The sequence below is a fragment of the Hakea prostrata genome, chromosome 4 (assembly GCF_041222555.1).
Source record: "Hakea prostrata isolate BN-2017 chromosome 4, UWA_Hpros_2, whole genome shotgun sequence".
NCBI lineage: Eukaryota > Viridiplantae > Streptophyta > Magnoliopsida > Proteales > Proteaceae > Hakea > Hakea prostrata.
In genome coordinates, this window is record NC_142603.1 from 21,183,612 (window position 1) to 21,196,594 (window position 12,983).

The following is a 12,983-nucleotide window of genomic DNA, read 5'->3' on the forward strand; positions in this document are numbered from 1 at the left end:
ATACCTAAGACAAATACAAGAAAATATAAGAAGAAAGTCGTCCGTTACCTATATATTTAACCCCTTCTCCTACAAAAAAAACTTTTAACACCAATATCATTCATAATTCCATCAATTACTCTTGGATCACCTAGCTCCTTAACTATGCATTAATCCTTCCATTCGATTAGTGCTATATTCAGAGGATCACCTATTCCAAATGCTTCAAATTTCTTATTCAGGTTTCCTTGTCATTGAGAGGGTTATGTAATCTGTATCTCGGGTTCACCTACCTACCCTGCTAGTACCCACCATTTCTATAGAAGGAAATATATTTTGCATTTCAAATTAAATAAATACAAGAAATGGTAGAACACACTTGTATTGGAATATAATGAGTGCAGTAATCTGGACTTCCGATTGACTTGCCAAGTTGGGCTTCTGGATTTAGAAGAAAGGCAGTTTTAACTCATTTACAGTTTTTAACAGCTTACAGGAAAAATCTTCAAATCTAGGGTACGTCTTGGATAGAATAATTTCTAAACATAATTTCAAAACAAGCATAACTATGTGCATTGAAATCCTAGTGTTACTCATCAACTAAGTGTGACTAAAAATAAAATTCTGAATACCCAACAAGAAACAAAAATACCCATGTTTCAGTTTCTATCAACCGAAGTACAAAATGGGAGATCTGAGCAACAGAAATAGTTCTATTCTTGTTTTGTACTTCCCAAGCGATTTGCCATTCTATGTGGGTTAGATGCCCTTTCTAAAAATTATCTAGAGAGCCTCCCAGTGATGTAACTAGCTATGCATATGATTACTGGTACATATCCAGATATTGTCTTATACAACTTTTCAAACAATAGAACTTTGCAAGTGTTTCCATGTCTCAAGAAACCGAACCGGGGAATGCTTACATCCCTCCTACATACCATTGGCTTTGGAAAAAGCATAGAAATAAAAATCTAGTTTTAGCAGGAAGGTTAATACTTGGATGAACCCCCTAAATATTCTGGCAGTTTTCATCCTTGCTACAGTAATTTCCCAAACCACCCTTTTTAGCCAATCTATCAGATTTTATTTCTCAGTTCTCAACATTACAATATAATTTCTAGACTTTCGATTTGTTTTCCAATTAGCAAGGCATCTGGCACAAAAACACATATAACTGAGGTGAGTAGAAAGACTGAATTAGTGATAATACATCACATAAAGAAATAGAGAAGAAACCAGCTCTAAGATATACAGACGAGAATACTTGGAAACTCAAAAAAAAATTCGGTATGCCTAGACATTGGAGGGAATCTACATGTACGGTTATTGAGGCAATCAAGGAAATGGCTTCTCCATCCATAAAATTTATTTTCAATGAAGACTTTCCTTAGGTGTTTGAATCATCCGCTCAAAACCTAGCACCCTTACAAGAAGTTAAAAATTGTTGGCCTTCTCTTTCTCATTTCAGTTCATAATATCATGTGTGTGTGTGGGTGGGTGTGTGCTTGTATTGATATAATTTTTCAGGCTGAGGAATCCTTCTTTCATAATATAACCTTGATGTGACATTTTCTCACCCTTTAACTTTGTAATGAAGAACCATGAAACTTAAACATGCACACTACAGAATACAGATGTAAGAAATAGCTCGAAAAATCTAAAATCTATACCTGCGGTTGACTGGAAAAATTCATCCAAATCCTTCCCTTGCTCTGCATCAGAGTTGGGGGGGGGGGGGGGGGGAGCCATTTTCCATAAGCCCATGATAAATAAGATATGATAAAACAATCACAGCTCTTCAACCTTATTGCTACTGTATAAGTTGCTTTCTTCACAAGTGCTTACAGTACTCAGTGAAAGTCAACAGTGCATGACAACAAAAAGGACGACTTAGATTTTGACCTTCAAGGCCATATTTGTAATACCTGTGCTGCAAATGGATTAGTAACTGATTTTTCTAGCTTCTAAATAAGAAAAAGTTGCCTCAAATGATTTAACTTAACTTTGTATAGTAGGATAAAATGTGTTGCGTATGTACAATGATGTTTTACTTACAATATTAATTTAATTTTAAAATTTTAATTTAAAGAGTTACTGACAAACATGAATGAGAACAATTAAGAATTAAAATAAATTTGAGATATAATCTGTTGTAAATTTAAATAAAATTGGAGAAAAAGATTAAACAAATAGGAGTATAAATAGGAATATGGAAATTTGAGATAAAATACGAAAACAAGATAACAAAATAAAATAAAAATAATAAATGACAATGGAAACGAGAGAGAGAGAGAGAGAGAGAGAGTGAGAGGGAGTACATGAAGTAGAAGAGAGAATTAGTTGGTTTAGTTGAGAGAATCTAGAACATAGAAGTTAGAGGTTAGAGGTAAAAAAGGAGGAGTAGGGAAGTTGAAGAAAAAAATAGGAAATAGAAAGGAAAAATAGGACTAGAAAAATAAAAGAAAGAGGGGAGAATGTGAAATGAGGAGAAATAAGTTAGAGATAAACCAAAAGGAAAAAGATTAGTAATAAAATAAGAGTTAGTTGGAGGTCAAATAGGTGTTAACTAGAAACTAGTTAGAGTGAACAAAGGAATTTGAGGAGAATAAGCAAATTAGGAAAACGCAAAGAGACTTCCCTTGCTGTCAAGCTTGAAGAATATAAAAAGAACCAAGGGGAAAGACAAAAACAAAAGGAAAAGAAAAACTATGCATATAAAAGAATGAAGAAGAAGCAAGAGGAAGGAGGACAATCAAAAGGGAATGAAAACAATTGAGATACGTATTTTCTTCCTTCACTTATGATCATAGAAGCAAGAGGAAGGAGGACAATCAAAAGGGAATGAAAACAATTGAGATATGTATTTTCGTCCTTCACTTAAGATCATATCATAGTATCATTAGGTCTAGGATTAATGGACAAAGCAAGGGGATGATCTTAGGGTTTAACCTTTGGTTGGGTGTGGAGTAATTCTATCAAATCATGGGAGGACGAGTGCACCACCAAATCCTCAATGAATTTAAATTTGAAACTTTACAAGGTCGTGGATGACTTATAGACAAAGGTCTCAATCAAATCTGAGACCTTTTGTGACCTCGTTTGATTGGGTAAGAAAATACCACAAATCAGATAAATGGACTGGAATACATCCTTTTCTAAGGTTCTGTTCCTCAGGCCCTAAGGGTACTTTTGGTTTATTGGTAATGTTTAATAGGTGCAGAAATGATAGATTCTGAGGCCATATCAGACTCTACACATTAACATCAATATAAGTGAGAGGAACTAGTTTTATTTTTCCAATATTTTACTAGCTTATAGGCATCATGCATCATTCTTCTTCTTTCCTGATCATATCACATTGGTTATGGAATTGTTATTGATTATTAGGTGATGTGACATTGTGGTACATTGTGATATATATAAGATCGGATATTTTGATTATCTACTTCCATGATTCCATCTATTGCATGAGTACATGTGTATTGGACATATGTATGAGTGTGATAGGTCATATTATGATGAACATGTGTGTGCATATGGTTGAGTAGACATAACCAGTACCACAACCCTTGCCAATAGGGGTTCAAGTGTTGGATGATCATATATAGGTTGAGATGATGAGATCATGTTGAGCTATTCAGGAAGTACAATGTTGATTTCTACCAGAAACAACTAAGTCCGTTGCAAGTGTTTCACATAGGATGGCAATAAAACATGGTTTTTATCAAGGGTTATTGAGTTGGTGTCTAACATGTGAGGAGGCTAAGATGGCTAGCATCTATGGCGCTCTTGAGCATGAGGAGGCTAAGATCCACCTAAGCTGTTGTGAGTACTGCTATACGAATTTAGACTTAGAGATGGTTGGCTAGGTTCTAAATTCTGATAATTAGAAACATGTGTTATCATCAACTATTGTGGTTTTGTTTAATTGCTTGCTTGCATGTTTATTTGTTATGATGATTCTAATGCACATATAGAGACGTGAAGTGTTAGGTTGCACTGCATTTGCATGTCCCTCACTATGTTTGTGTCATAAAGCTTACAGCTTGGAGATTGTCTCTTTTAAATACCATGACAAGTGATGTTTCAGCATTGGAAAAGTAGGTTTGGTTGACACATGATGCTTGTTGTGTATGTAAGAGTTACAGGCATGGTGGGATGGTGGGAGGAGCGAGATCTCGCTACCATGAAAAACCGAGATCTCGACCATCTCTGCGAGATCTCGGTCGAGATATGCCATTTTTTGGGCGTCAACTCGGTAGCCCATCTCGGTGGGTTTTAGGGTCCCAGTTAGGCTAAAACTTGGTATTTAGCCTATTTGATGCCTTTTGAACACACTAGTGGCCTTGGATTTGTGAGAAAACAGCCCTAAGTATGATTTCTAAGTCTACCCATATTGTGAAACCGAAATACTGTAGGATTAAAGAATGCAAGGTTATATAACATATAATATAAAACCATTAATGCTATAGGATTAGAGAATGCAAGGTTATATAACATGTAATATAAAACCTTAAGGCATATAAATGAAAATCATGTGTATCAAATACATCAAATAACTTAAATGTCATCAAGATAACATTCATATGAGTATTACAATCTTAACTTTCAAGAATAGAATGATAAAAGTATACAACCGTTAGAAGTTTTATATAAGTCATTAACGCATAAGTTCATAAGACAAGTAGAGGATGATTGAGCTTTCTTTGATGTTGTAGGTGTGCTAAGAGTAGTTGCAAGTGAAACTTTGGCTGAAATCTACAAAAAAATTGGTAAAAATTGAGAGTTCCAGCGAGATTTGGAGCGAGATATGGCGAGATATGGCGAGATATGGCGAGATATGGCGAGATCTTGAGCGAGATATCCCATCTCGCAAATCTCGCCCTTGATCTCGTCTCGGTTTATGAAAAAACCGAGATATCTCGCGAGATCTCCCACCATGGTTACAGGACATTAGAGCTTTCCAAGAAGTATACATTGGTTTAAAAATGTTTAATTGATTCAGATGTAATAAGACAAGAAGATAGCACTTGGATAATTAGTTTGTGCAGACCTTAATCATTTGAATTAATATAGTTAATTCTTTCGTTGCTAATGATTATTGGGTTCTCTTTAGCCAATGATATTAAGATCTACGATGTAGATGTGAGATATGGCCCCTAAACTAAGCGATCCTAGATTGTGTGGTATGTGGGTTATCACACTAGTTATACCTTAAACCTACGTAGTTTGGGTTGCATGTAACAAAATTTATTATATGGTGACTATGAGGGTGTATAACAGGATGGTGGTTGAAAATCACAGACCTGCATCTAGATGGACTGAAATATAAACATCGTCCATATAAATTTTTGGACTTAGAAAATGCTTTGAGAGTATAATATTATACTTATTAACAGTTAATGGCCAACCAATACCTAATTAATTGCAAATAGACAAATAAAGAACCAAAGAATCAAAAGATTTTTACCACTTTCATATTCCAAGGCTTGAAGTATCATCTCCACCTGAAAGGGAAAAACTGTATTCAGCTTAGGCTTAATCAACAGGAATTAGGAAAAAAAATTTAACCATGAAAATCAACTAAAATTCCTTCTACATTGACAATTTAGTTGGCAAAAGAAAAAGGATGGAAACAAATGATGCATTTATCATCAAAAACATATAAGGTAGTAATGCGAATCCAATTCTAGGGTTAGGGTTTCTTGGAAAGATTCCCTAGAATTCAGAATTCGCCCAGAATCTTCCAACAAATAATCCAATAATTTTAAGGGAGCCTATGGGTTGTTGGGGTTTTAACCAAAAATATGTAGGGATTCTTTGGATCATTATGGGAGGGTCGAATTGATATGGGAGGAAAAGGATTAATCTAAACTAATGTGGGAGAACTCAATTTTCACAAAACATACAGGTAGGGATCATTTTGGAAAAGGGAAAGATTAGGGTTTTATCCAAATCTATGTGGGTAGGGTTTTGGGTAAGATTTGATTTGATAAAACAGAATGGGATGGTAGGGGAAGGTTTAAGGATGATGGGAAGGGGATGGATAAAGATTAGGGGAAGTTTCTTGGTAAGTTCTTGAGCAATCTTCCTTGATCTTTCTTTTCTTTCTTTCTTTTTTCTTTCTTCCCTCTTTTTTTTTTTCTTCTTTTCTTTTTCTGCTTTTGTTTTCAGTCTCAGATCTGCCACAAGCCAAAACAGGGGAGGAGGGGGGGGGGTTGCAATGAAGGAGAGAGACAAAAAGAAGGGGCAATAGGGTAGAGGAGGGGTGGGGGAGTGGCCAGGCAGAGTCATACGGGGTTGGAGGAGGGGTCCAGGGTCTGTTGGGGTTTGGGGGTGCTGTTAGGGTAGCAACAGCAGGGAGGTTGGGTTTCTGGGTTGCGCAGACAGGGAGGAAGAAGGAGGAAAAAGAGAAGAAGTGGGGGCAGGGGTTGGGGAGGGGATTCACCTACTGGTTTACTGAAAACTCTTGAAGGATTCTTGCTGGAGCTATTGACTGGCTGCTTTAGTTCTTGAAGAAGAGTGCTTGAATGCTTGTAGATGCTGGAGATTGGGATTGATGCTGAATATTGAAGAAGAACTTCTACTAAATCTGCCAAGGGCCCTTCAACAGGAACCCCAGTCCTCAAACTCAATAGTTTTCATTCAATAATCCGGCTTAAGTTACAAAGAAAGAATGGGCTCTTATTTGTAACCTATTAAAAGAGTCTTAACACTAAATGGGATTTCTTTATGGATTAAGATACCACCACATAATCTCAACCTTGAAATAGAATCTAAACATCTAAAGACACATGCTCAAAATAAAAACTAAATAACTTAAAAACTCTATCGAAGGAAGTTCATTTGAAAAAGAACTCCCAACTGCTAACTACAAATTGTAAACAATCCCAGGATCTATAACAAGCACTAAGTACAGAGAAGAAGAAAGAGAGATTGAGGGAGAAGAATAAAAAATAATTGGAGAACAAGCTGGCCAATGGAATTTGTGTTCTACCGTTACCAGTAAGCACATATTTATAATAAATTGAAATAGACTTACAAAAGGAAATATAACTCAAATATAACTCTTAACTCTTTCCTAATTAAACCTAAAGCTATATACAAAACTCACTTGGACTCTAATAACCATAGTCCCAGTAAGGAAACCACTAACACCAGAAACCCAAACAAATAAGGAAACCACTCTAGGGGAACTTCCCCTATCGTGTTACATCATATTTAATCTCATTATCTCTAACACTCCCCCTCAAGCTGGATTATATACCAAAAAAAAAATTACTCTAGCTTGGACAAATAAGAATAAACTTAAAAAAAAACACCAATCTTGAACCGTGTAGCAACCAAACACCAACATGCTCAAATCAGCACCCCAATCCATGCCGTCATAGCAGCCAACAAAAACAAACACAAAACACCCTTCCCAATGAAGGTCTCAAAAGTCCGTCAAACGTAACAACAAACAGCTACAAAAACCACCAAATGTAGCACCTTAACAGCTACATAAGAGTCCATAAAATTGCAGCTTCAATGCGTGCACAAAAAAATTCTCATGAAAGTGCAGCTCCCAGGGCTACACAAAAAATTCCACAAAAGTGCAGCTCCCATGGCAACGCAAAAATTCCATAAAAGTGTAGCTCCTGTGATTACACAAGATCCATAAAAAGTTTCCATAAAAGTGTAGCTCTAGTGACTACACAAAATCCAAAAATGTCTCTTACAAATCTTCAATCTCCCCCTCATGTGTAACATTACACATGACCAAAAAGTCAAACAATTAATAATCACCTCAAATTCCATAACAGAAGATCCCAAAAATAAAATCCTAACGTCTTCAATCACAGCGAGTCAACGACAAATAAAATCCCAAACTGACGAGAATGACTAATAAAGGAAAGGAAGGAAAAATCTATAAATACCACAAAATTGAAACGGAATGACATGAATGTTACCGCAAAAGGAAACGCAAACAAAAACCAATGAGTAAACTTGGAAGCGTAAATTTAATGAAACACTATGGAAACCAATCATAATTAAATATGAAAACAAACAATAATGGAAACACAAAATAGTGCGAGTCTAGGAATCAGGAACTGAATCAGAAAACTGAATCAAGACAGAACCAGAAAATCAGTTCTGGAACAGAATCAGAAAATAGAATCAAGAAACAGAACCAGGAAATATAATCAGAAAATGAACCAGGAATCAAGAACAGAAGAGAATCAGAAAACAAACCAGGAATTGAACCCAAAAACTAAATCTGAATTTGAACCAAGCTCTGAACCCAAAACTGAAGTGAAACCTAAACCAGGATACATACCAAAAGTTGAACCCAAAGCTCAACCAACTGAACTGTCTTCTTCCTCAACAAAGCCTCCTTAAACGTGAAAATCGAAGATGATAACGAGACCACCTGCAACTTCCCTCATCTTCTTCCTCTCCTCTTCAACTTTATCTTTAAGTTTCCTTTTCTCTTTTCTTTTCTTCCACCGAATCAATTTTTTTTCCAACCTTCCCTACTACATAATCATTACGCTGCTTTTCTTTTCTTCTTCCATGATCTCTGTGGCAGAGATCATTGCAACACTCTTCCTTTCTCTTCTTCTTCTTCTTCTTCTCCTTTTTTTTTTTTTTTTTTTTCTTTCTTTTTTGTATTTTTGTATTTTTTTAAATCAAGAAAACACCAACAATTGACTATTGGAGCTGACTCTCCCTTTCTCTTCTTCCATCAAACAGGGCAATGAACGAGCTGTTTTCAGACAATGTGAACTCGACCCATCGAACCACCAAAAACCCAAAGATCATTTTTTTTCTCTCTCATTTTCTGCCCTCACAGACTCTATTTGCCGTGAGGTTTACAGCTCTGCAAACACTGGGTTTTACCCCTTTTGCTTCACTTTCCCTCTCCAAGAAATTTAATTAATTCCATATAGCTCTAAATTCAACCAGAAATCCTCGCTCTTCTGTTCTCCTTCTGCTACTGCTAGCACTTCAACAGAAATGGAAGTAGATCACAAACCAAAAGAATAAATCTGAAAACCCAGAAGACCAGAACCACTCGTGCGATCAGGTAGGATAAGAGCAAGGAAACAAGAGACCTTCCTTCTGCCTCCACCACCAAATGAAAACACCTCAAAGAGGATTTGTTTTTTCTTTTTCCTGAAGGGATTTACCAAACCAAACCCAGATCCCAGCAGCCACACCAGTACTTCCAAGAAATCTCCAATCAAAGCAAAAACTCGATGCAAATTTCAGAAACCTCCAATCCAAGCTCAAAAAACAAAGTGCAGAATTCTTTTCTTTATGGGAACCCTAGTTCATCTTCTTCATTGAACTAGGGTCCCGTTCTTCAAAATGAAAAACCTAAAGGACTCTCAAACCAGCAATAGTTAGGGTTTTGATACCATGTAAACAATCCCAAGATCTGTAACAAATACTAAGTCGAGAGAAGAAGAAAGAGAGATTGAGGGAGAAGAATAGAGAATAATTGGAGAATAGGCTGCGTGATGGAATCTGTGTTCTACTGTACCAACAAGCACATATTTATAATAAACTGAAACAGACTAACAAAAAGAAATATAACTCAAGTGTAACTCTTAACTCTTTCCTAATTAAACCTAAAGCTAATAGGAAACTCACTTAGACTAGGACACTAATAACTATAGTCCCAATAAGGAAACTACTAACACCACAAACCCAAACCAATAAGGAAACACTCTAAGGGAACTCCCTCTATCATGTTACAACATATTTACTCTCATTATCTCTAACACCAAAAAAGACAAATTCCAATTAAAAGCAAACTCCCAAACGATAGGAACCCTTTTTGTAGAAAAGTCTTATCCACACTTAAGGAACTCAAACTGAACTTCCTAACTAATTGAAACTCTTCAGAAAATAAATAATAAAACTCTGAAGATAAAAACCAGCCACTAAATTAGGGATAAAGTGACCAAAATAACCCGCCTAGAAGGTTCGGCCAGCCCTAGAGGGGCCCACTTTAGGGTTCGGCCAAGGGGGGTCAACGGTGTTCACATCAGGTAGACAATAGTCAAAGAGTTTTTTTCAGAAGAAGCCTAATGGTAACTTGTTATAGGTAGAAGCCCATGATATGTTAGTGTTAAACAATTGGTTGTTTCATTAATCAAGATCCTAGTGACATTCAGAAAATTTCTTGTTTGATTCAATAGTTCAACAAATACACATTCCCCTCCACACCTACACTAAATCCCACTAAACTTATTAATGGAACAATGCTAGTATACTAGAGCAGATGGTAGCATGATTTTATCTCACACTAGGTATATGATTTGTGAGGGGCCTTGGCACAATGATCGGTGAACAATAGTTTTAACTTGAGGTCAATGTATCAAAGCAAACCTCAACAAAAAATTGTTGGGGGTAAAGCTGCCTAGGAAAATTACCCCCCAAGACTTTTGCTTGTGAGGAAGCTTTCGACACCAAGTTCACTTTTGTCTATAATTTGTATATTTGTACTCGATTGGTTTTTCTTGTAATCCAATATACTTTTTAACAGGAGAAAAGCTAAAAAGATAGGAGAAACCCTTAGGAGAGAGAGAGAGAGAGAGAGAGAGAGAGAGAGAGAGAGAGAGAGAGAGGAAGAAGAAAAGAAAAAAACCCCCATCAAAGAGGGATTGGAATCCTGGTTTCAAACTTTCAACCAGGCTACAAACTGAAATATGCTGGTTGAAACCAAAATTTCCGTCTAAACTTGAAACATTTCGACCCAAGTTTCAACAGTAGGTTTGAACCTTTATGTGATGAGTGTTTCATTTCATTTCTTGCCTCTAACCTATTTAAAGCATAATGAACACAATGGAACTAGTATTTTGCTACAAGAACCACTGAAAAGTTATCATTCAAGTATATTAACACATGAAAGGTTCCGATAAATACACACTTTGTAAAATTGAACAAGTTGTATTGCATACATGAATTGTTTGATAGAAAATCACATATACACCAAAATATAATAACCAAAAACAAAATCTCAGGCTTTGTTTCCAAGTTGAGCTGCCTGGCTAAAATGAGTGGATCCATCCACTGTCTATAGTAGTAATCTGAATACTGGATGAAAGATTGTTCAGGAGCTGATTCACTATGTTCTATAGGTAGGATCATCAACATAATGTAAATATCCCATCCTAGGAAATGTGAAGTAAAGAAAAATACTCTGTACTTACACCCCTCAATCCACCAACAAAGCAAAAATCAAGACCATTCAAGCCATCAACGAAGAAAAAATTTAAAAAATAGGAAGTTTGGAACAAACCTTACAAGAATCTTCCAAAATCCCCAAAAGGAGGAGCAAATGGTGTGATTGAAGGCAAAGGAGTTACTGATTTAGGGTGAAAAAGAGGTTAAAAAACTAGCAAAAAATGGCTCGGGTGTCGAAACTCAAAGTACAAAATCTGGCGGAAGCTGTGGAACCTGCAAAGGTTTCTAGGTTCCGACTCATCTCGGTCAAAATTTCGACCGTTTCGGTCAAAATTTTGGCAGTTTTGGCCAAAATTTATGCCATGCCCTCAAGTACCCAGATGATAATTGGCTACCAACTATATATGTTAAGCATCAACAGGGTTTGTACTTCGTATCATACCAGCCCTTCCAAGAAATCAAGCATAAAGTTGTACATTCATGAAAGACTGATCTATTCAAGTTCTTTTCTCGAGTTTCATTTTTCCAGCATTAATGAATTATTATGTATAGCACTCTTTAAATCTGTTAGTGTGGATGACTTCTTCCTTTTCTTAGTTTGTTTTACTATTCTTCTTCTTCCTTCATCTTTAATTTATTTATTTCCATATTTCCTACATAATCCTCCCCAGAAAACCCTCATCAGAACTTTTCAAATCTCAACCTGTTTTATAACCTCAATACTTAGTTTCTTGATTTTCTATGTTCAATCCTCAGTATTGGTATTAAAAATTCAGTTTATTTAATGTTGTTCCTCCCTTGTATCATGCATATAACCTAATTCTTATTTTTCATCCAATGCTTCACATGCAGAAATGCAAATTCCTAGACACTGACTTACACGATTGTCAGAGTCAAACAGACCCTAGTCGTTAAAGGAGACCTAGACACAAGGAGACAATGGGTGCCCGAATAGGGGTCACTCAGACAACTAGCTGATTTGCCAGCCTGAAAAGTTTGTGAGGTAAGCACTCCACACCCAATTAGTATTTGGATGAAGCTTCACTTGCATGCCTCTAAGCTTTCAGATGCAGGCATAAAACAAGAGCGCCCAGAGTTTCACAAATGATTAAAGAGTACAAAAGTCAGTTGTAAAAGTGTAAGTCGTTGAGGATCCAAGTTTTGAAACATGTTTGATGTGACAAACCAAATTGATCAGCTCCATCATGGTCCAATGACAAGACAGCATTTCTAAATCAAAAGTTGAAGACAGAACTGACAAACACCTTGTCAAAGTCCTTGACAATCTTTGCTTCTGGAGAAGAATTCTCCTCATATTCCATCCACAACTCACCTATTTCATTTGCTGCAAAAAAAAAAAAAAAAAGGTTGGATAAGAGATGGTAACTACATTTAAATTTAGACAATCAAATGATTAAAACTCATATGAAGAAGGCTCGACGAGAATCCAAAGTCTACAAAATGAAACAAGAAAAGTAAGGGCTCAATTAATTATCTAAGCATACTAGTTGCAGGCCAAATTTGGGTTTTCAGCTTGTGAAGTTGACATGAGGTACTTTTTATAGTCAATGTTTGTCTATGAGCCTACCCCATTATGTAAGATGCGTTATGTAGAATGGGTGCCTAAGAGTATGTATATAATCAATGAGTTAGAAGTTACTTTCAGCAGAACCTGTATTTTGGAACAAATTTATATTAAGAGGACCAAATAAGGGTGTCTTTTCACTTCTTGACGGGTTAAGCTAGGCTCTCTTTGGTATGGTTTAAATCCATGTTTATCTAACACCAAGCAAAAATTCACAAATAGATAGACCAGTGTTTATGCT

General features: G+C 36.1%; 1 protein-coding gene across 6 annotated transcripts in view; it reads right to left on the reverse strand.

Annotated features, from left to right (window-relative positions):
• LOC149018459 (Metal-dependent phosphohydrolase) overlaps window positions 1-12,983 on the reverse strand; it is a 45,068-nt gene that overhangs the window by 15,705 nt on the left and 16,380 nt on the right. For 5 of the 6 annotated variants that reach the window (XR_016172943.1, XR_016172944.1, XM_089152702.1 and 2 more), the window contains exons 5-7: window positions 12,423-12,502; window positions 5,450-5,486; window positions 1,650-1,691 (exon numbers count right to left, since the gene is read on the reverse strand). Coding sequence is in view for 3 of the 6 variants with exons in the window: in XM_089152702.1 (XP_089008828.1) it covers window positions 1,650-1,691; window positions 5,450-5,486; window positions 12,423-12,502 (159 nt within the window). In the remaining 3 variants the exon portion in view is untranslated. Of the gene's footprint in view, window positions 1-1,649; window positions 1,692-5,449; window positions 5,501-12,422; window positions 12,503-12,983 lie in introns of all 6 variants that reach the window. The other variant, XR_016172946.1, reaches the window with a different exon arrangement.